General features: G+C 43.8%; 1 protein-coding gene across 1 annotated transcript in view; it reads right to left on the reverse strand.

Annotated features, from left to right (window-relative positions):
• Window positions 1-24,028, reverse strand: part of LOC126481022 (RNA polymerase-associated protein CTR9 homolog) — a 108,889-nt gene that overhangs the window by 57,223 nt on the left and 27,638 nt on the right. Inside the window, exons 7-8 of the mRNA XM_050104483.1 lie at window positions 2,689-2,808; window positions 2,188-2,498 (exon numbers count right to left, since the gene is read on the reverse strand). Of these exons, the coding sequence (XP_049960440.1) occupies window positions 2,188-2,498; window positions 2,689-2,808 (431 nt within the window). The remainder of the gene's footprint in view (window positions 1-2,187; window positions 2,499-2,688; window positions 2,809-24,028) is intronic.

Here is a 24,028-nt window from a genome sequence, read left to right on the forward strand (position 1 = left end):
CAACACAGAAAAATGAAATAAAAAATTTTCGACCATGAAATAAATCTTTGGCACTCTTCCAAGTTCTCAACATCGTAAAAAAATTATTTTGTCGACAAAAAAGTTTAGGGGTATGCATCCCCCAGAAAAGCAGGGCTGGTTTTAATGAATCTCATCAAAGAGAAAGCAACAGAATACTTTGTAACAATGTTTTTCAAAGCATTATTTAGTGGTTCTCTGAAAACTGACTTTCCCTTATTTTGAGAAAATACACTATATCCACTCATTTACAACAAAGAGATATATCAATAATTTACATAGCACACAAAGAGGAGTCAGTGAACAGGGCAGAAATGTCTAAATTTTTGGGTGTACATACTGATGAAAAGTTAAACTGGAAGAAGGATACTACTGAGCTGATCATAAAAATAAGTTCAGCTACTTTTGCTAGTCTTAGAAACAAACAAATCAACCTCTATCAATATTTAGCATATTTCCACTCAATAATGTCTTATGGAATTATTTTCTGGTTTAACTCATCACTTAGAAAGAAGGTATTGATTGCACAATAGCAAGCAGTAAGAATAATGCCTTGTGTTCACCCATGGTCATCACGTAGGCACCTACTAAAGGAGTTCGGCATTTTTGCTGCACCATAACAATACATACATTGCCTAATGAAATTTGTCATAAATAATCACAATTTAAGAATAATAGTGATGTCCATAACTACAACAATAGAGGAAAAAATGACCTTTGTTACCCATTATTAAAGTTGACAATGGAGTTCAATATACTGGGACAAATAGGAGGGACAGGGGCGGAGGGAGAGAGGTGCAAGGGAGGTTACAATTATCTCATATCCTCACATCTGTGAGGGCAGTAACAATAAACCAGATGCAAAACAATCCCTTATCAGCTGTTTCTGATTTTTAAAGCCCTGAAAAACGTTCTGCATAAAGGGTTGAGGGGAGTAGTGCCAATAACTTTCAGGGATGAAGTTTCACCTTCTGAGTCATTGCCTATCCTCAGATTCAATCTGACAACTCAGAGAAGTTATGATACAAAGAAAATGGGTCAGACCATTAAGCATGCCTGGATTGTTCAGTGTTATTCATTGAAGCTAAGGTCTGTGCTCAGGCCCCAGCCTGGCACACAGTTTTAATGTCAAGCAAGTTCTTTATGGCAAGCTTGCTATAGTGTACAAGTTTAATACATAAAGCAATATTGGGAGGCAGGTTACAGCTAAGTATCTTGTTGATATGGTAATCATAAGACTGGAGTATTAGTTCCATCAGACAATGATCTAGCTCAGAATCTGTCGTGGCTCATCAGAAGGAACCATCCCTGCAATTGTCTGCAGTGACTAGGGAACTAAAAAAATGTTAAGATGGATGAAACTGAGTTGAGACCAGCTCTCTTGAAAAATCAGTTCCGTGCTTTAAATGTGGAATCATCTGAATTTTTCACAGAAAGTCACAGATTGTGACTAAACCATCTAAATTATATCACCTATATTTACTGAACAGCTAACCCAGTTCATGGCTTTTGGTGCTAGTTGTAAGTTGCTCAGCTAACATCAAGCAAAAATTTGATTTTCGATATTTCATATATGGTAATTATTGACCAAATTTTAAAAAATTGAAAATGTCAATCTACTAATTATGAGGTATACTCTTCTGTTAAAGGTTGCACATAGTAAGAGAAGTATTACAGTTAGAAACTGTGTATTTCTTGAGGCAGCATAACTCAACCGCCCATCAATACCTACACCACATTCATCTAGTATATGAAAATGAGAGTACTTATTGATTTGCAAAAAGCTTGACACATAATTTCAAATCTTTTCTAAACTTTTTTCTCGCTTACATGCTAAATGTCAAATAATTAACACGTTAATGCATTTATAAAGTAGTCAGTAATTTGAAGCAGTTTTATACAAGGGAGTTGATTCTTTAAATTATCAGGGGCTACTGGTATTTCGTAACCTAGCAAGCAGGCACAGGCACAAGCACATCATGAACATTGTAAAATTAGAGGGAGCTAATTTCAGACTTAAAGCTAGGAGGTGGACCTTGACACGTGGCCCGTATTGCACCACAGCCAACACAAGGTCAAGCTGTCATTCATTAGTGCACTTACTCCACAGCAGAGTCCTGTTCTGTTGTTTGCAAATCAAATACTGCAATCAACAATTAAGTATTATACCTGTAGTGCAAAGCTCCAACATTGTTCAAAATTTCTGGTGGTATCTCTGCTTGTACTTTGTCTTTAAGTATTTTGGTTGCTGTTCCATAAGCATTGAGAGATGCCTGCAAATCAGACTGTTCCAAGATCTGTGCAAGTTCAATCCAAGCTTCAATGTCATCTGGGAACTGTTCTGTTACTTTTCGAAGGTGACTCTTGGCAATATCACGTTTTGACTGACTTGTTGAATTTGCATACAGTGAACCCAAAATCTTCATTGTCTCATAATTTCCAGGTTGGGCTTTAAGCACTTTCTCAAAACACTGAGCTGCCTGTAAGAAAAGTATTTATATTCAGTTTTGCAAACACTAAGACTTTCTTCATACTGACAGTCTTAACTTCAAAATATTTACAATAATATGAATGCACAAGTTACATATAATTCAGTGTCAAGTTATAGTTTTTATGTGACAAGTCAGCTTCCTTTCAGCATATTTTTTTCTGTCTGCTGATCCAACTTACATTTTCATTGTCCTCCCTGTAGATATACATCTGTCCAAGGCCGAAGTGTGGAAGAACAAAGGAAGGTGGAGCAAACTGGGTTGCCTGATAGTAGTACTGGAAGGCTTGGTCATAATCTCCCTGCCAAAAACAATCAAAAGAACATAACACACATAATCGTAAATTATCAACATTAAAGAAAAGCTTTAAATGTTTCCACCACAAAGTTAACACATTTCTCTAGTCTTGTGCTTCTAGTGTCTTTTTTGCCATTACATACATTATATTCTATGCCACCTATTTCCTGAATTACAAGTTAGGAAGTTAAAATACTATCATTAAAGCAAAAGTACCACACCATAACTACTGCTTTCTGTAACAAATAACTATGTCTTTTTGTGGCTGTTATCATATAATCAAATGATTTTGCTCTTGTACATTCATTTAACAAGCAGCATACAGCACAGTTACATAGAGACCAGCGAGAATGAACGATAATGAAATCAAAATTGTGTCGTGCAACACATGAATATAAAGAAGTATATGCAAAAACGATAGCACTAACATTGTTAATGTATTCTTAGTTTAAAAACAATGCAGACAGAAGAGTGACCACAGAAATAACCGAGTATCAAACTGCACTGTATTGAACACTTCTTTGAATGATTTGCCGCAGTAGTAGAGGTATGAAAATAAAAAAGTTTGCATTTCTGACTTCGTAAAATGGGAAAAATTTAAACCTTTCTCACGCACCTTTGGCACCAATAAGATTCTGCAAAATATTGGATATTCGCTATAAGCAGGATTACCAGCTTTGTTGGACAGTGTGCTCTCTTTTCTTTTTGGGTGCAAAAACAATTAGGGTCATACCCACACATGCCAGAACCATAGAACACAAAGACAAAAAAGGAGGTAGAAATGACTACACATTAAGCCCAATTGATGGTTGGTTGGTTGTGTGGGGTTTAAGGGACCAAACAGCAAGGTCATCAGTCCCTTGTTGCAAATGTGGTCCATTCCACCAGTGTGACATCTCAGGAAAGTCAGAACAATAAAAGGGAAACGGCTAAAACTGTAAAAGGGCAGTCATGTTGTCAACGGTAAAAACAAAATGAGGGAAGTCAGCAAGAGAACGAACCCAACACTATGCTGAAGCAGCATAGGCAAGATCACCTGTGACTTAAAAGGTGCAACCGCTAGAATGTAGAAGTACGTATGGGAAAAGGAGACTAACCAATCCTTAAAAAAAAAGGGTTAAAACAGAGTAAAAGGGGAAGAAAAGAGGATCTCGGGCAGGGAGGTGAGTCCGAAATCTCCAAACACAGCTTACAGTGGGAGACACCCAAACACCCACCGCCCTGCCCCAACACCAGAGAGAGATTAAAAACCTTAAAACTGAGAATAAAAACCACTTTCCCAGAGGAAATCGAAAACCAGAGAGACCATCCGGGAATCATCAGCCAACATCAAAGGTAAAGTGTGGAGGAGTCTGTACTTAGCACGCAGAGCCAAAAGAAGGGGGCATTCAACCAAAATGTGGGCTACTGACCGGAAGGCTCCACAACCACTAAGTGTGGATGGCTCATCCTGCAAAAGAAAACCACGGGTCAGCCTGGTATGGCCAATGCGGAGACAACACAGTGTGGTCATGTCCTTTCGGGAGAGGCGAAAGCAAGAACGCCACGGGCCTGGTGTCACCTTAAACGCACGAAGTTTATTAGACAGGGGAGTAGCCTCCCAAGAGTTGGCCCATGACTGTGCAAAGTGGGATTTGATGTGAAGCCGTAAATCCGCTGCAGGAGGTGTTACAGAAAACGGGGGGTAAGTGACTGCTCCCCCAGCCAAACAATCAGTGAGCTCATTACCCAGGATACCCACATGGCCAGGGACCCAAAGGAAGTCAATGGAACAAGCAGCACGGTGAGTAACAGCGAGATGGTCATTGATGGCAGAGACCAAGGGATGGCGCGAAAAACAGCGGTCAATAGCAAGAAGGCCACTCATTGAGTCTGTACATAACAAAACGCGGTTGTGTTGGGACTGTTTAATAAAGGTAAGGGCCTGGGAAACTGCCATCAATTCCGCAGTAAACACCCCACATGTAGGTGGCAGCAGATGATTTTCCGTTCCAACAGAGGACGTGAAGGCATACCCCACATGATCAGCAGATTTAGAGCCATCAGTGTAAAAAACAACAGCATCCCGAAACTCCCATAAAATTTGGCGGAAAAAGGAACAGAACACCATCAGGGGGATGGAATCTTTCGGACCTCGGCGGAGATCCATCCGAATTCGAGGCCAAGGAACTAACCAAGGGGGACTGAGACCCGTGGGAGAGTGCCCATGCAGAGGCACGCCGTATAGCTCCCTGGAGCTGCCGCCCTGCAGATGCCATTGAAGAGGAACTAACCCAAATGCAGAAATCATCCACATACAGGGCAGGGGCGACCAAAGGACTGACAGAGACCACAAGTCCATCGATAGCAATGAAGAAAAGAAGGACACTCAAGACAGAGCCCTGTGGGATACCCATCTCCTGGGTCCGTGGAGAACTAAAAACAGTACCAACTTGAACTCTTGAATGACCGATGGAACAGGAACTGGCGGATAAAAATCGGGAGTGGGCCCCGAAGACCCCACTGATGAAGGGTAAGCAAGATGTGATGGCGCCAGGCTGTGTCATAGGCCTTGCGAAGGTCAAAAAACACTGCAACCAAATGGCGGCGCTTGGAAAAAGCCTGCCGAACTGCAGATTCCAAGCGAAGTAAATGATCGATTGGAGACCGTCACTCTCGGAAGACACATTGGTAAGGGGACAATAGATCCCGAGATTCGAGGACCCAATTGAGCCGACAGGCTACCATTTGTTCAAGTAATTTACAAACAACTTCGGTCAGACTAATTGGCCAATAGCTGTCAACAGATAGGGGGTTCTTACCAGGCTTAAGGACAGGAACCACAATGCTATCCCTCCACTGAGAAGGGAAGCCACCCTGGAGCCAGATACGGTTAAACACCCGAAGAAGATGTTGCCGTTGTGGAGCACTGAGATGTTGAAGCAGTTGGTTATGAATGGAATCTGGGCCAGGTGCTGTATCATGAGAAGAAGATAGAGCAGAAAGAAATTCCCATTCAGTAAAAGGTTCATTGTAAGATTCTGACTCACAAGGGGTAAAACATAAGGTGGAAGCTTCAGCCTGCTGTTTCTGGTGAAGGAAAGCAGCTGGATCGGAGGCTGATGCTAATGCCACTGCAAAATGGGTCGCAAGATGTTCTGCAAGAACTAATGGGTCCGTACAAAGGCCATCTGGGAGGTGAAGGCCTGGGAGGGTGGACTGCCGATGGCAACCTTGGAGAGAGCAAAGTGTAGCCCATACCCATGACAGAGGGACAGTAGAACCGAGGGAAGAAACAAATCGTTCCCAACATATCCGCTTGCTCTGTTTGATTAAATAACGGGCTTTAGCGTGGAGGCGTTTGAAGGTAGTAAGGCTGGCTATGGATGGGTGCCTCTTAAAATGTTGCAAAGCTCGACGGCGATCACGGATGGCAATGGCAATGGCCGTACTCCACCATGGGACTTGCCGGCGACGAAATGGTCCAGATGAGTGCGGGACAGCCAGGCTAGCAGCGCAAACAATCGCGTCAGGCACATCACGTAAGACGTCATCAATACAACCTGACAAAGAAGGAGAAAACACGACCTGCGCGGTGTATAGAGGCCAATCGGCACGTTGGAAAGACCAACGAGGTAACCTGTCCATCGGGGAGCGGGAAGGGAGAGAGAGAATCAACGGGAAACGGTCACTAGCACAAAGGTAGTCATGTGCCGACCAGTGTAATGAAGGGAGGAGAGAGGGAGAAGAAAGAGAAAGATCAATGGCAGAAAAGATACCATAACCGGCACTGAAATGAGTAGGGGAGCCATCATTAAGAAGGCACAAGTCGTGGTCTGCAATAAACTGGTGTATGAGAAGACCTCGTCTAGATGGAAAGGCACTGCCCCACAAGGGGTGATGAGCATTAAAATCCCCAAGGAGGAGGAAGGGAGGAGGAAGTTGCTGAAGAAGGGCAGTTAAGGCAGCAGGTGTAAGAGTCCTGTCAGGAGGGAGGTAAAGATTGCAAACCGTGACCTCAGAGTCCAGGTGGACCCTAACAGCAACCGCTTCCAATGTAGTTTGAATAGCAATCCACGTGCTAGCAATGTCTGTACGGACCAACGTACAAACGCCACCAGAAGCCCGCAGGGGTCCGACCCGATTTCGACAGAACCCACGGAGGGTTGGTGAGTGAGCATCAGTAAAATGAGATTCCTGTAGAACCACACAAGCTGCAGAGTAAGACGAAAGAAGGGATTTCAGTTCCGGAAGGTGACGATAGTATCCATTACAATTCCATTGGAGAACCACAGAACGATGATTTAAATGGGGGCTGAACACGCTACAGCCAGTCATACCGCCGGGTCCTCACCCGTCACGGACAAGGAGGGGGCGACATCCATGAACAACAGGTCAGAATCCGGTTGTGAAGCCGGGGATGAGACCTCTGGTGACACCAGAGGCTCTTTGTCCCAGGACTTATGTTTCTTCTTCTTCTCAGGCTGAGATCAGGAGGGCTGTGTGGCATAAAGGAGCCAGCTGCAGCAAGATCGGGAACAGAGAGAGACCGGGCGACCTGAGGGCCGACAGACCGCGGCTCTCGCGGTCGTCGCGTGGCAGCAGACCTTTGGCCTGGAAGGTGCCGGGAAGGGGCATCCTGGGAGAGGCGCCCTTGACCGGCAGATGCCGAAGGAGTGGGACACTTCTCCGGCTGGGGAGGGGGAGCAGTGCCCAGAGGAGAAGGTGTGGGAGCCGCAGGGGAGTGGGGGAGGAGAGGGGTTTGGGATGGGGGTAAGGAAGGGGTGAAGATGTAACCAAAGTGTAACTAGATGTCATGGACACAGGGTGAAGACGTGTATACTTATTACGGGCCTCTGTGTAGGTTAAACAATCAAGGGACTTATACTCCTGTATCTTCTTTCCCTTCTTATATACTGGGCAATCTGGTGAATGTGAAGAATGACTGCCATGACAATTTACACACACAGGAGGGGGAACACAGGGACTCCCCTCATGGAGTGGACGTCCACAGTTACAACAGAGAGGGGCCTGTGAACAGCGGGAAGACGTGTCCAAAATGCAAGCACTTAAAACACCTCATAGGAGATGGGATGTACAGCTTCACATCACATTGATAGACCATGATCTTAACTTTCTCAGGGAGGGTATCCCCTTCAAAGGCCAGGATAAAGGCACCAGTATCAATGCGATTGTCCTTAGGACCCTTCTGAACACGCCAAACAAAGTGAACACCCCACCGTCTGAGATTGTCCCGAAGTTCCTCATCAGTTTGAAGGATGTGGTCCCTGTGAAAAATCACATCTTGAACCATATTTAGAGATGTGGTGGGGGGTAATGGACACAAGAATTGTGCCAAGATGGGTACAGGCATGAAGGGCCACAGATTGGGCAGCTGAAGCAGTTCTGATCAGCAACGAACCCCCGACCGCATCTTGCTCAGGGAGTCCACTTCGCCAAACTTGTCTTCAATGTGTTCCACAAAGAATAAAGGTTTGGTATTGGTGAAAGTATCCCCATCAGTTCTGGTGCAAACTAGATAACCGGGGAAAGGTTTCGCCCCTAGCCGACGGGCCTGACCCTCTTCCCAGGGGGTAGCCATGGAAGGGAAGACTGAAGGGGCAAGAGAAGCAGCACTCGAGAAAAACAGTTCCACGCAGAGAGACGGCCGCAGAAGAATGGCCAGAGATCTGGACCCGTATGCGTTTCATTTGCATAGCGTCCGCCCTGATACCACCTACTCCGATCAGGGGCTCTCCTCACAGGCGCCACCCAGCCACAGCAAGGGCCGTCTGGAATGGCGGCCATTGCCGGGAGTTCCGATGCTCCAGGATGACGAGCAACCACTCCAAGGCATGCATGAGGAGGTCACAGCTCAGGTATCAGAAGTGTGATCCCTGTGTGTTCAGGGGGCTCAACCAAAAGGGTACATAGCGACCCAACCACATGGGCTGGCTACCGTGCTGGCTATGCACCCTAGCATCAGACAATGATGTGGAAAAAAAAAAAAAAAAAAAAGAGGTGGAATGTACTAGGAGGGCACACATCGGAGACACTAGGTAAGGTGCTCTTCCCCAAACGGCTCACACTATGGAGGAGAAATTTAGGAATGGAGGTCAAACTCCAGAGGGGGACCAGGGAATGCCAAAAGGAAGAGGTGATTACGCAACAAAGCCAAATTGTAGAACCAACAGAACCAGGAGGATAGCGGGGGCCAACATAAGCAAGGACACCAAGAGAGGGAGAGGAGAGGGCGAGGGGAAAGGAGCAAGGAGGGGAAAGGAGGGGAAGGGGAAGGAAATGCAGCCCTGGAGAGAAAGAAGGCTGCAATAGCTCGGGGCCCTGTGCTCGCCACGCACGTATCCACAAAAGAGTTGTGGACCCCTGGGGGGCCCAATTGATGGAAGGAAAGACAGCTAAAAGCAGGGAGTTAGAGAGAGGTCCATAAAATACACCATAAAAAAATGGAGGTCCTGAGCTAAAGATTAAATGTCCATCATATTGTCCATGAAAAGTAAAAAGCCCATGCACTGTTTGCTAAAACAGCTGATAACTCAGATGGCAAACCTAAATGAGAACATAAGTGGTTAAAAACAGGGCATTCCGTCAGGAAATGGTAAACCGTCAAAGGTTGAGGACAAGAAGTACAAAGTGGTGGGGGATCACCACTTAACAAATGATGTGGGCTACAAAGACAGTGCCCAATATGCAACCTAGTGAAAATAATCTCCTCGCAGTGAGAGGAGGTCGTCCAAGCTGCTGGGAGAGGTTTAATTCCCCAGAGCTTTTTCCCAGGAAGCGAGGACTAATGGTGATGCCAAAGTGACACCACCTGCTGACAGATAGCAAAACGGAGATCATCGGAGGGAATGAATGAACTAGCAGGCCGAGGTACTAGGACTGCAGCCTTGGCAGCAGCTCAGCAGCCTTGTTTCCCATGAGACCAAAGTGACCAGGGATCCACATAAGCATCACAGTGGCTCCGTCAAGAATGAGTACGTGACAGCTCTCTTGGACCCGTTCCGCTAAAGGATGGACCGTGTACAGCTCACAGAAGCTCTGAAGGGCACAGAGAGAGTTGGAACAGATGACACAATTGAAAAGCCTGTGTTGCCTGATACAGAGTAAAGAGCTCTGCCGTACATACTGAGTAGTGTTCACGAAGCCAATACCGAAAAACGTCAGTGCCGATGACGAAGGCACACCCGACACCATGGTCAGTCTGAGAAGCCATCAGTGTACACAAAGGTACTACCAATAAGTTCCAAGTGAAGGTCGTGAAACTGAAGGCAATAAGCGAGATTGGAATAGCATCCTTATGAAGCAAATGAAGGTCAACATGACACGGGTTGGGTTGGGTTGTTTGGGGAAGGAGACCAGACAGCGAGGTCACTGGTCTCATCGGATTAGGGAAGGATGGGGAATGAAGTCGGCCGTGCCCTTTCAGAGGAACCATCCCGGCATTTGCCTGGAGTGATTTAGGGAAATCACAGACAACCTAAATCAGGATGGCCGGATGTGGGATTGAACCGTCGTCCTCCCGAATGCGAGTCCAGTGTCTAACTACTGCGCCACCTCCCTCGGTCAACATGAACACGGGCCGCCATATGAAACCAAGGTAGTGAAGAGTTCACACCCACTGGAAAAGTGGCAGGTAGCATGAAGTTAAGCTGCCAGAGTAATAGCTGAAAGCAAACTCCAGGAGGTAGCAGAGAAGAGGGATATGCCCCATACAGGTGATCAAAGGCATCATCGAAGAAGGAGGTATAGTGGCTGACAAATGGGATGCGTATATGCTAAGGAGGAAGTTACAGCGGTATGACAGTGGTAGTTCAACATTTTCTGCATACAGACAATCAACTGGGCTAGTGTAAAAGGTGCCAGTGGCCAAACAGATGCCATGATGGTGGCTAGTATTGAGATGGTGTAAGAGGGATGGATGTGCAGATGCATAAACTAGACACCCATAGTATTTTTTTGAATGGAAAAGGGGCTGGTACAAACAGAGGAGGGTGGTCAGATCTGTTCCCCGGAATTACAGCTGAGGACATGTAGGACATTGAGGGACCGCGTGTAGTGGGTGGCCAAGTAAGACACGTGGGAGGACCGAGAAAATTTCCTATTGAGCATGAGCTTCAGGAATTTCATAGTCTCAATGAATGGAAGAGCAATAGGCCCAAGAAGTAAAAAACAGTGGAAGAAACAAAATGCGCCACCAGAAATTCATACAATTGGTTTTGTCAGGGGAAAAGCGAAAACCATTGATGATGCTCCATGAATAAATACAATCGAGACAATGCTGAAGATGCTGCTCAAGGAGACAAGTCCGTGAACAATTGTAATAGACTGCCAAATTGTCAATGAAAAAGCTGGAACCCTGTGGCACACTATTTTCCTGAAGGCAGAGCACACATGTGCCTTGAAAAATCGGTCTTTATAAATTCCTGAAGGAAAACGGGGCATGTGGCCAAGGAATCCCCATGTGTAGAGAGTACAGAGGATACCAGTCCTACAGCAGGTGTCGCACATTTTCTGCAAATCAGAAAACACGGCTACAGTCTGGAATTCCCGCAGAAAATCATTCATGACACGGGTTGACAAAGCAACGAGATGATCAACTGCACAACAGTGCGCTCTAAATCCACAGTGGGCAGAGGTTAGTAAATTGCGAGACTCGAGCCACCATACCAGCCAGGCATGAATTGTATGTTCCATCACCTTGCAAATACAGCTGGTGAGAGAAATGGGTGATAACTAGATGGAAAGTGTTTGTCCTTTCTGAGTTTAGGTATGGGTATGACAGAGGCTTCAAAAGCCAGCATCTGTGAAACATGCCCTCTGCCCAGAAGCCATTGTATGTATGAAGGACAAAGTCCTTTTCCGCAAGAGTAAGGTTCTGCAACATCTGAATATGAACATAATCAGGCGCTTAGGTGGAGAACCGAGATGAAGTGAGAGCATGATCTAGCGGTATTGTAACACTCACAATTCTGAGAAGAGAAGGGTATCACTCGGGCCTCCTCCACTTGTTTCTGATGGAGGTAGGCAGGGTGATAGTGGGTGGGGCTCAAAATCTCTGCAGAAAAGCAGCCCAAAGCGTTGAGATAGCAACAGGGTCCACTATGACATCATCTGCTAAGGTCAGGCCGGAAATTGGTCCCAAAGAGCCACTGAATGTGTGCCCACACAACAGAAGAGGGAGTGTAACTGTTAAAAGGACTAGTAAATGAAAGCCAGGTAGCTTTTTTTGCTATCTCGAAGAATGCGATGAAAGTGCATGCACAACTGTTTGTAATGAATGCAGTTTGCCATCGTAGGACAACAGTTAAAAATGCGGAGAGCACGTCTCCTTGCGCGAGTTGCGCTGCGGCGTGTCTCGGACCACCAACGAACCGGGACACAGTGCAATAAAAGAGAAATGTGAGGAATGGAACATTTGTAAGATATTCTACCTTGTCATCACAACTAGGTGAATGTTTGTCAAAGGTTGCCAGGGATGAATAAAGCCTCCGGTCGGCCTTACACTCATTTGGTTGTGCACGGAGGTGGGGTAGGGAAATGGTCACTAGAGTATGTGGTCAGAGAGAACAGCCCACTTGAGATGATGGACAAGCTGGGCAGTACAGAAGGAGAGGTCCAAATGGAAATAGATGTGCATCGTGTCTGAAAGGAACGTGGGTGCACTAGTGTTAAGGCAGATGAGGTCCAGTTGACTGTGAAGATCATCCAAGAGGGCATCTCTCTGACAGGTTCTGTGGGAGTACCAAAAGGGATGGTGCACATTAAAGTCACCAAGCAGCAGAAAGGGGTGAGGGAATTGCCCAATAAGCTGGAGGAAGTCTACCCCAGTGACACCGAATGATGGAGGGATATAAAAGGTACAGAGGGATAAGGTGAAGTGAGGTAGGAAAATGTGGACTGCAACAGCTTGAAGTCAGGTAGTAAGAGAGATGGGTAGACTATGAATGTCATCCCGGATGAGCAGCATGACTCCCCCATGGGATGGAATGTTTCCCCATGGGATGGAATGTCATCCTCAAGGAGGGGGGGAGGGAGAGTGGGGGAGGTTGAATCGGACAGGAAAGAAATATAAGAGCTCGAAGTGGCCATGAGGATGCAATTTTGTTTCCTAGAGACAGAGAAAAAGTGGACGCTGTGATTCCAAGAGCAATTCCTCCTTGCTGGCTCTAAGACCATGAACATTCTATTGGAGGAGAGTCATGATGAGGAAAGGAGAGGAGAGAAGAGAAAAATGAAGGGGCTGCCGGGTGACAGCCTTTGATGACTCACAGCTACATGGTGCACAGGCTGGAGGATCCTGCTCCATGGGATCTATAGAGGCATTGGCATTCTCCCTCTATCTGTCTGTCTGTGGAGTCCAGGGCAAAAAAAGTTGGCAGTTCGCACCGGTAACACTGTGGTCGGCCTGGTGAGGGTATCACATGGTAATACTGTTGAAGAGGATCTCTGAGTCGGTTAAGGAGAAGACCGCTTGCCTTTGTTTGATTTATTGGAACCTTTCTGGTTGGCAGAGGAAGAATCTGATGTTTGTTGGCTGGCGGGATGTAAGAAGTCTTAGCAGGAGTATTCCTTCTGTCCTTTCCAGCATGTCAGGTGTGTAGCAGGCTACTTGTCCTAATAGGCAAAAGTTTGGTGGTTTGTTGCAAAGCTGAAGGAGGAGATGGGGATGTTACTGTGACACTGGGCAATTTTACAAGTGCGATGCTGAATTTGTGACCGTGGCCATGTCCTCTGTGGAGCAAGATGTGGCAATAACAGTACTGTAAGTGCCAGATGCTAGAACATGGAGTTTTTAACTAGCCAACAACTTGTGAGCGACCAGGTAAGGCACTTTTTCCAGATTGATCACAGCAAAGGACTGACCGTCGTCAGTACGTGAAACCACGAGGAACCGTGGTGCAGCTGAGATGTCCATGAATCTTGAGGTTCATTCTGTTTAAGTTTGCTAGTGCTGCCAAAGATGCACTCCTTCTAATGCCCCCCCCCAACCCCCCCCCCACCCCCTCAGAGGGGGTGCACCCGCCTTATGTGATTGTTCACACCTCAGGTCACACCTCCCATACTCGGGACAGAGAGACCAATTGGCAATTTGGAAAGGCTGGCCTGTACCATTGCGTACATGCAAACCTTAACTGTTGACCAGGGGCTGAGAATTACACATTAGCCATCACCTTTTACACATCAGACGTGTGGGCCAGCCTTCAGCCTTCAGGAGCACACAGGGGGGAAGAAGAAACAGAGGAACCTCAAACACTGAAGTGGAGGAAGAATAGAAGAAAGGGAACGAAGAAAGAAAAAAGGAACTAAAAACAGTGGAGAGGCTGTTCTGATGTCTTTTACTGAAAATGCAGAACACGTTCCCAAAAACATCACAGACATGTTCCCCAGGGGAGGGGGAAAAAGAATAACAAGAGGATAGACATGCAGCATGGAAGAGAAAAGATGCTGCAAAGGCTGAAGCCCCTTGGTAGCCAAGCATCAACCCACCAATGAGTGGCGAGCCCCCTGGGGGTGGTTTTGTCACACAGTGGACAGAGGCAGCCTGGAGTGAGTGACATTTTGTCTCTCCCTCCCCCCCCCCCCTCCCAAAAAAAGGACAGTTTAAAAGATCTGGTAATTTTCAACTTACTACCTGAATCTGAATACTGATGAACAATGGCCATACATTGACAAGGCAAGAAACAGCAGAAGAACAGAACCAAGAACTGATGGAAAAAAAACTAGTTCAAGGCCATGAGATTAACTGTTTTCAGTTAGTCACTAAAGTTAAATCAGTAACACCTAAACAATGTTAGGTGAAAGAAGACAGTCTGACAACACATGAAGGCAGCTGGAAATCACCTCCAACTGGGATTTTACCAAGAGTGCAATGTGGTATTTTCCCTTTGGCCTTGAAAATTCTCTAACGCTTTATAAAAACCTATTTTAGGCATTTACTGCTAAAAAAATTTACAAGCCTGTGTACCTAAATACCTCTTCTTTAAACGAAGGTTGCCTTATGTGGATATTACTTTCATCTACATTGAAGAATTGACCCAAACACAGAAATGTAGCAACATTTACCATGATATATAAACACTAATAATAAGCATGTAATGTGCTCAAAATTAATCTATAGCCTCACTTTAACTGGCAGGATTATACTTTTAAATATCCTTCAAAACCACAAAACATTGTTTTGATTTGTAAGCAAACATCCAACAGAAGAAGAAATAGTATTTATGAATAAACTGTTCCACCCAACTTATGGCATATGATTAATGTGACAAGAGGTACTAGGAAAAAATATTTAATGTTCTGGATAACTTCTATTTTTCAATATACCACTCAAAGAAGGCAGTTTCATATCAAAATTTCATTGCTCTGTGACAGGGTTTAAATTATAACAATGAAAACAATCAATTGTTGACAAATTTATTAATTGGATAGATAAAAAAATTTACTCACCAAGCAGTGACAGAACGCACACATAAAAGACAACTGTAATTGGCAAGCTTTCGGAGCGAGTGGCCCCTTCTTCAGGCAGAAGGGTTGAAGGAGAAGGAAGAGCAGTGAAGGAAAAGGACTGGAGAGGTCTAGGAAAAGAGGTAGATGTCGGGAAAGTCACCTAGAGCCGTAGGTCAGGGGAGAATGTGTGAAGGCATGATTCATGTGATTTTCAACCTTTAAGCCATCAGTATAAATGGCTTTTGAACCAGGAATTCGCCAATAACTGAGAGAAACAAACGCCAAAATGCAGAGGTGCCTAACATTAGCTATGGCAATGAAGAGATCCAACCAGATCTTTGGACAAGATATGCACCATGGGTGGGTTCATGAAGGTAACATGACAAGAGGGTTCATTGGAGGTATTATTATGTTCCTAGAGTGGGTCTGAACGACTAGGTCTGGTAGTAGTTTACAATGGCTCTTTATTCCTTTGAGGAGGGTAAACCAAGAACAAAAATTACACAGAAACTAACTTCCACTCCTCCTGCAGGATGACACATACGCTAACAATCTGGACTCTGGCTACTGCCAAAGAGTCGGACTTACCGTATGGTAAGTCTCCCCTGGCCAGCAGTTTTTGGTGACTTTCCCAAAATGTACCCCTTTTCCTAGACCTCTCCAGTCCCTTTCTTTCACCCCTCTTCCTTCCCTTCATCCCTTCTGCCTGAAGGAGGAGCCACAGGCTCCGAAAGCTCGCCAATTAAGACCGTCTTTTATGTGTGTGTTCTGCCACCACTTGGTGAGTAGATTTTTTTATCTGTACAATTAAATAAAAGGGTTTAAATTATGACTGTCTTCAATATGCAAATAACTGATGGCTTCAGTTAAATGTTAAGTTTTCCGTTTACTGGCAATAATGATAACACTTTCACAGACATACAATTTGTTACAGAAAAGAATGTGATGATTGATTTATTTTCAATTCAAAACTTTGTTGGTGTTGGTGGCATTATTACTATTTAATTCATCTTCCACACGACACATTTAGGGAAATATCTCATTTTAAGTGAATTTTTGTTGGTTTTTACAAGTTGAATGCAATGCCTGCAATGTGTGAGCTGCTACATAATCCTGCAGCTTCTCCTACAGATATTGATATATAAAATTAAATTCACATTTCTGTTTATCTGTATCACAGCAACTATCTACTTCCACACTTTCTGCAAAAAAGATGGCACTTTTGGAAGGTTTTCTCAAATCACCACTTACTTTTAACAAAGATGTATATTTTAGGCATAAATCTAAATGAGCAAGCAAGCAACAAACGTAAAGACTTGTATCTTTTTAATCATGCAGTTGTTTCAACTGGTACAATGACTTGACGTACGACCATTCATTTACCAGTGAACATGCTACAGTGAATGAATTTTTAAGGGGAATGAAAGGGACTAAACATCAAGTTCATCAGTCCAATTCTCTCTTTAATAGTTGAAGACCAAACGTTTGCAGGAAAAGAAAAGAAAGGACTGCCTTTGTGGTTCATAGCTTGTTTGTAGTGACCACAGAGAGCCATTCCTTGTTTCAAGTCTCCAAAAGCTGAAGTTGTAATGTTGACCGCAAGCTGTGTCCCTGCATCCTCATCTCCAGGGTTTCCATTTCGGTAGCTTTCTTTGTTAAGGGATCTTGGAGTCTACATGAATACAACAGGGTTCCCAACATAACAGAGGCTACAAAGAAGATTGTGAATCATCAGAACCAATGGGTTCAAAGGATAGCATTGCCTTACAGCCTGCTTAGAGAGTCACTAAAGAATAGAATATTTGTGTGTGTGTGTGTGTGTGTGTGTGTGTGTGTGTGTGTAGATGTGGTCTTGGATAATGGCAACACACAAATACTTTTGAGTAGTTCGTAGCCCCCAGAATGTGTGAAGGCATAATTCCTGTGATTGTCGACCTTTGAGCTATCAGTATAGATATGAATATGAAGCTGGTATCTGTACAGATACCACTGGTGATCGTGCAGCTCTCAAAGAATAAAATTATAATGAAATCCAGACCTTTTAGCTGCTTATAGGCATTGATAAATATCAACTGGGACAGCTGAAAAATGTGTGCCCCAACCTGGACCTCCTGCTTACATGGCAGACACTATGCGACTGAGCCACTGAGGACACAAACAATAGTGTGACTGCAGGGACTTATCTCTGGCACGCTCCCTGTGACACCCACACTTTCCAACTTTCTGTCCACACACTGTATTTATAGTGCCCCTCTCCACCATACTCATTACTCACGGCAGTCAATCTACCGATTTCCGTAAGAGTTCGGGCAATGTGAGTGAATCCCCACTTAATCACTGGCCAGTAAGCTTTATCTATATGTAGATGGTATCTGTTCTTTCAGACATGTCGGAAAGAACAGATACCATTGGTGATCGTGCAGCTCTCGAAGAATGAAATTACAAAAACTGCCGTAATGAGTATAGTTGGCAGGAGCACAACAAATGGAGTGTGTGGACAGAAAGTTTGAAAGTGTTGGTCTCACGGGGAGCATGCCAGAGATAAGTCCCTGCAGTCGCACTATCCTCTGTGTCCTCGGTGGCTCAGACAGATACCTGCCACGTAGGCAGGAGGTCTCGAGTTCGAGTCCCGGTCTGCGCACACATTTTTCAACTGTCCCTGTTGATATTTGTCAATGCCTGTAATCAGCTTAAGGTCTAGATTTCATTATAATTTCATTCTTCGAGAGCTGCAAAATCACCAATGATATCTGTACAGATATCAGCTTCATACAAATAAGGCTTATCAGCCAATGATCGTCTTCAGTGCAGATGCACTCACACTGCCCAATTCTTACGGGAATCGGTAGATTGACTACCCCGAGTAACGAGTATGATGGGCAGGGGCACTACAAATATAGTGTGTGGACAGAAAGTTGGAAAGTGTGGGTCCCACGAAGAGCATGCCCAGGGTAAGTCCCTGCAGTCACACTATCGTCTGTGTCCTCAGTGGCTCAGTTGGATAAAGAGTCTGCCATGAAGCAGGTGGTCCTGGTTTCAAGTCCCAGTCAGGGCACACAATTTTTCAACTGTCCCCGTTGATATTTATCAACACCTGTAAGCAACTAAAGGTCTGGATTTCATTAAAATTTCATCAGTTTGGATGGCTTTTGAACCAGGAATTCGCCAATAACTGAGAGAAACAAACGCCAAAATGCAGAGTTGCCTAACATTCTCTATGGTAATGGAAAGATCCAGCCAGATCTTTGGACGAGATAAGCACCACGGGTGGGTTCACGAACGTAACAGGATGAGATGGTTCAGTGGAGGTATTATGTTCCTAGACTGGGTCTTAACGACTAGCCCTAGCGGGAGTTCACTATGGCTCTTTATTCCTTCGAGGAGGGTCAACAAAAAACAAAAATTACGTAAGAAACAAACATCCACTCCTCCTGAGGGATGACACATATACTAACAATCTGGACTCTGGCTAGTGCCCAAGAGTCGGGCAGAAAATAAACAATCTACACAGATAGCACTATAAACAAAGCTTCAATTCCGGTCATTGTCTTACTTCGCTGACACATAGCTGAGAGCTGTTGAGGGACTGCAGTGCAGCCAGCACAAGAAGAGGCCAGCTCGCAGTGATGGGAACTGCCCGCTGTGATCACTGTGTCTGCTTAAATACCCATACTTCTAGAAGAGATGTGCTAACATCAACACACATGACCGGCAGGGGTGTGACTAAGCGGTACCACAGCAGCCTCTGGATATGGCTGGTGAGGCTCCTCACTCCCGGTACCCCCCCTGGTGACTTGCCAGTAACTTAGGTGTCCAGCAATGTCATGGACATGTGCACAAGCGGCACCCTTCCTTGCCTGTGCAGCATAGTTGTCGTGCCCCTGCGCACCACAGCAGGGGGGAAGTGGAAGACAGTGAAGAGACTACATAAGAACTGCTGCTGCTGTTGTTGTGGTCTTCAGTCCAAAGACTGGTTTGATGCAGCTCTCCATGCTGCTCTATCCTGAGCAAGTCCCTTCATCTCCAAATAACTACTGCAACCTACATCTTTCTGAATCTGCTTACTACAGTCACCTCTTGGTCTACCTCTATGATTTTTATCCCTCACACTTCCCTCAAATACTAAATCAGTGATCCTTTGATGTGTCAGAATGTGCCCCGTCAACCAATCCCTTCTTTTGGTCAAGTTGTGCCACAAATTTCCTTCTCCACAATTCTACCAGTACTTCCTTGTTAGTTAGGTGATCAACCCATCTAGTCTTCAGCATTCTTCTGTAGCACCACATCTCAACAGCTTCTATTCTCTTTTCATCTAAACCGTTTATCATGCATATTTCAATTCCATACAGGGCTACACCCCAGACAAATACCTTCAGAAAAGACTTCCTAACACTTAAATCTAAATTTGATGTTAATAAATTTATCTTCTTCTGAAATGCTTTCCCTGCCATTGCCAGTCTACAATTCATACCCTCCCGACTTCAGCCATCATCATTTATTTTACTGTCCAAAAACCAAAACTCATGTACTACTTTAAGTGTATCATTTCGCAATGCAATTTCATTAGTGTCACTTGATTTAATTCAACCATATTCGATTATTGTTGTTTTGTTTTTGTTGATTTCATCTTGTATCCTCCTTTTAAGACCTTGTCCATTCCGTTCAACTTCTCTTCCAAGTCTTTGCTGTCTGACAGAATTACAATGTCATCAGCAAACCTCAAAGTTTTTATTTCTCCTCCATGAACTTTAATTCTTAGCCCAAATTCTTCTTTGGTTTCCTTTACTGTTTGTTCAATGTACATATTGAATAACATGGGAGATAGGCTACAACCCAGTCTCACTCCCTTCTCAACCACTGCAGCCCTTTCGTGCCCCTCGACACTTATCACTGCCGTCTGGTTTCCATACAAGTTGTATGTAGCCCTTAGCTCCCTGTATTTTACACCTGCTACCTTCAATATTTCAAAGAGAGTATTCCAGTCAAGATTATCAACAGCTTTTTCTAAGTCTAAAAATGCTATAAATGTAGGTTTGCCCTTCCTTAACCTATCTTCTAAGATAAGACGTAGGGTCAGTATTGCCTTGTGTATTCCTACATTTCTCCAGAATCCAAACTGACCTTCCCCAAGGTTGGCTTCCACAAGTTTTTGCATTCTTCTGTAAATAATGTGTTAGTATTTTGCACCCATGACTTATTAAACTGACAGTTCAATAATTTTCACATCTGTCAGCAACTGCTTTCTTTGAAATTGGAATTACTACATTATTCTTGAAATCAGTATTTCACCTGTCTCATAAATCTTGCACATGAGGTGGAACAGTTTTGTCATGGATGGCTCTCCCAAGGCTCTCAGTAGTTCTGATGCAATACGTATACCCCAGGGCCTTGTTACAATTTAGGTCTTTCCGAGCTTTGTCAAATACTTTTTGCAATATCATACCTCCCATCTCATTTTCATCTATGTCCACTTCACTTTCTATATTATTGCTTTCAAGTCAACTCTTTGTAAAGGCAGTCTATATAGTCCTTCCACCTTTCAGCTCTCCCTTCTTTGCTTGAGCTACTGATATTCAGACAGCTGCTTCCCTTTTTCCCAAAGGCCTCTTTAATTTTCCTGTAGGTGGTATCCATCTTTCCCATAGTGAAACATGATTCTAATCCTTACATTTGTCCTCTAGCCGTTCCTGATTAACAATTTTGCACCTCTTGTCAATCTTATTTTTTATTCCCTTTCACTTGTTCCATTGGCTGCATTTTTAAATTTTCTCCTTTCATCAATTACATTCAACATCTCTTGCGATATTCAAGGAATTCTACTAGATCCTGCCTCTTTACCTATCTGATACCCTGCTACATTCATTCACTTTTTGATCCCTGAAAACTTCCAATTCATGTTGTTCTGTATTCCTTCCCCTGCTCTAGTCACCCATTGCCTAATGTTCCCTCAAACTCTCAACAACCCCTCGTTCTTTCCAACAACCCCTGGTTCTTTCAACTTATCCAGGTCCCACCTCCTTAACTTCCTATATTTTTCCAATTATTTGTTTTAATCTGTAGTACATAACCAATAAATTGTGGCCAGAGTCACCATCTGCTCCTGGAAATGTCTTGCAATTTAAAGTCTGGTCCCTAAACCTCTGTCTAACCATTATATGATCAATCTGAATACCTTCTTATGTCTCCAGGTCTCTTCCACATATATGACTTTTTATGATTCTTAAACCAAGTGTTAGTGATGATTAAATTATGCTCTTTGCAAAATTCTACCAAGCGGTTTCTTCTTTCACCCTTTCTCCCTGTCCGTATTCACTTACAATTTTTCCTTCTCCTACTACTGAATCCCAGTCCCTCGTCACACTTAAATTTTTGCCTCGTTTGACTATCTGAATAATTTCTTTTATTTCATCATAAATTTCTTCTCTCTCTTCATCATAGATGGTATGTAAACTTGTACTATTGTAGTAGGTATGAGCTTCATGTCTATCTTGCCTAAGATAATGTCTTCACTATGCTGTTCATAGTAGCTTATCTATATTCCTATTTCCTTATTCATTATTAAATCCACTCCTGCTTTTACTACTATTTGACTTTGTATTTATAATCCTGTACTCACCTGACCAGAAGTCCTGTTCCTTCTGCCACCAAACTTCACTAATTCCCACTACATCACAATACCAGTGCAGCAGGGCCTTTTTGGTTGATGTAACAAGGCCAGATCAGTCAATCATGCAGACTGCTGCCCGTCTCCAGGAACCACACATCTGGCCTCTCAACAGATACCCCTCCATTGTGGTTGTACCTGCGGTATGGCCTTTTGTATCACCAAAGCACACAAGCCACCCCACTGACAGCAAGGTCTAGGGTTGACATAGGGTCCATGCTACTAGAACACTGAAACCGGGTCATCCATAACGGAGGTAAAGATTCAGTCAGTGAAAAGGATATAATGATTTCACTGGGTAATTGCATATACATATTGCATAATTTAGCAGTAATTGACAACGTCCAATTCATAGGGGAAGAACCCCACCCTCTACAAAGAGGTAGTCCACAGGGCTCATTCATAAAGTCTGGACACAAGCTATATACTGTAGTGGTGAACTGGATCCAGTAACTGCAAAGCTCAAGGGGCAGCTGATCCATAGATCAGACACCCACATCCCACATAGGGTAACACTATTGTTATGCACAGACACAAGAGGGTGGTGAGGTCCCTACCCTACATGTGACTCGGCAGTGGAGTGTGTTAAGTTTCAACTGGCACTTCTCTTTAAGCTGACATACGTGTTACCCATGTCAATCGAGCACCAAATAAAAGTCCTATAAGTGAAAGAAACACACACACACACACACACACACACACACACACACACACACACACACACACACGAGAGAGAGAGAGAGAGAGAGAGAGAGAGAGAGAGACTAACACATTTAGAAGTTCATTATGAAAACACACTAGAATAGAGATTGGTATATTACCTGCATACCCACCAAAATAATTAACTGCAGATTTCTACTATTTATTCTTTTAGCAATTCACCATAACCTGCTTGAAAAGGAAGAGCTACCATCTCTTATATTTTAATTTGATAATTTGTTCTTTCACATTCCTTGAAAGTAAACTAGGTTAAAAGAGGTTTCAATAACATTGTTTTGAAAGCAGTTTCACTGGAACTAACAGAAGAGTAAGGTATTCATCATTAGGATTTGTAGATCCTTATGTTGACCGTGTTTGCAGTTAAAATTGTAGGATGTGAGGTCCGCCTGTTATGCAAAACACTGTTTCTTCTCAGTACCCAAACATGTTTCAGCACCACTATGCCATCATCAGTGGGTTTCCATTTTATTTATTCTGTAATGTGAACATTTCTATTAAATGATCACAAAATTATGTGGATGTTTAGTTCAAACAATAGTTCATGTCTTTTGTTAATACCTTTACACTTGGTGTACATGATTTTTCTGGATTATTTACTACAGATAGCTTGTCATTTGCAACCAAACGATGTTGATGAGAGATTTTTCTGAGAGTTAACCTATCGTCTAGAATGTAATTTAGTTTGTCACGATATTTCGTGCCTAGATTCATTTTTACTTACATTTTCGTGTGGCAAGCCCTTTTATTCTCAGCATCATGGCGAGTTGTTATAGTGCACAAGTAAATATAACACGTATTTTCCACAAATAAGGTCATAAAAACACTTTTCACTTCACCAAAACACAGTGTGATTGTGGTTTGTTGTGTGTCCCAGCCCAGTCAGTGTTCATTTGTTCACCAGAGTGTTCGGTGCCAAATTTGAAGTTTGTTTACATTCTCTCTCTCTCTCTCTCTCTCTCTCTCTCTCTCTCTCTCTCTCTCTCTCTCTCTGTGTGTGTGTGTGTGTGTGTGTGTGTGTGTGTGTGTGTCTGTTTCTGTTGTCTGTTGTCTTCTTTGTAAAATTTCTTTAATGTGTTAAATACTGTGCCCTTTCAGAGTGTAGTGTATTCATTTAAGACCTGTTTTACTTCTGCTATTGCCTTCTGTATGGGGAAATTTTCCTCAATTTTGCAGTATAGGCTGTGGCTGGGCTTTTGTATTCTTAAATCTATGTGTATGTGCCATTTCGTTTTGTGTGTTTGCTGTTGCTCTGTTGTGTTTTTTTTTGGGGTGTGTGTGTGTGTGTGTGTGTGTGTGTGTGTGTGTGTGTGTGTGTATGTGTGTGTGGTATGTTCGTTTTTGTAATGTTTACATAGTTTGTGATTAAACTTGTCTACCATATGAGTATCATAAC

This window comes from Schistocerca serialis, chromosome 5, assembly GCF_023864345.2.
Source record: "Schistocerca serialis cubense isolate TAMUIC-IGC-003099 chromosome 5, iqSchSeri2.2, whole genome shotgun sequence".
NCBI lineage: Eukaryota > Metazoa > Arthropoda > Insecta > Orthoptera > Acrididae > Schistocerca > Schistocerca serialis.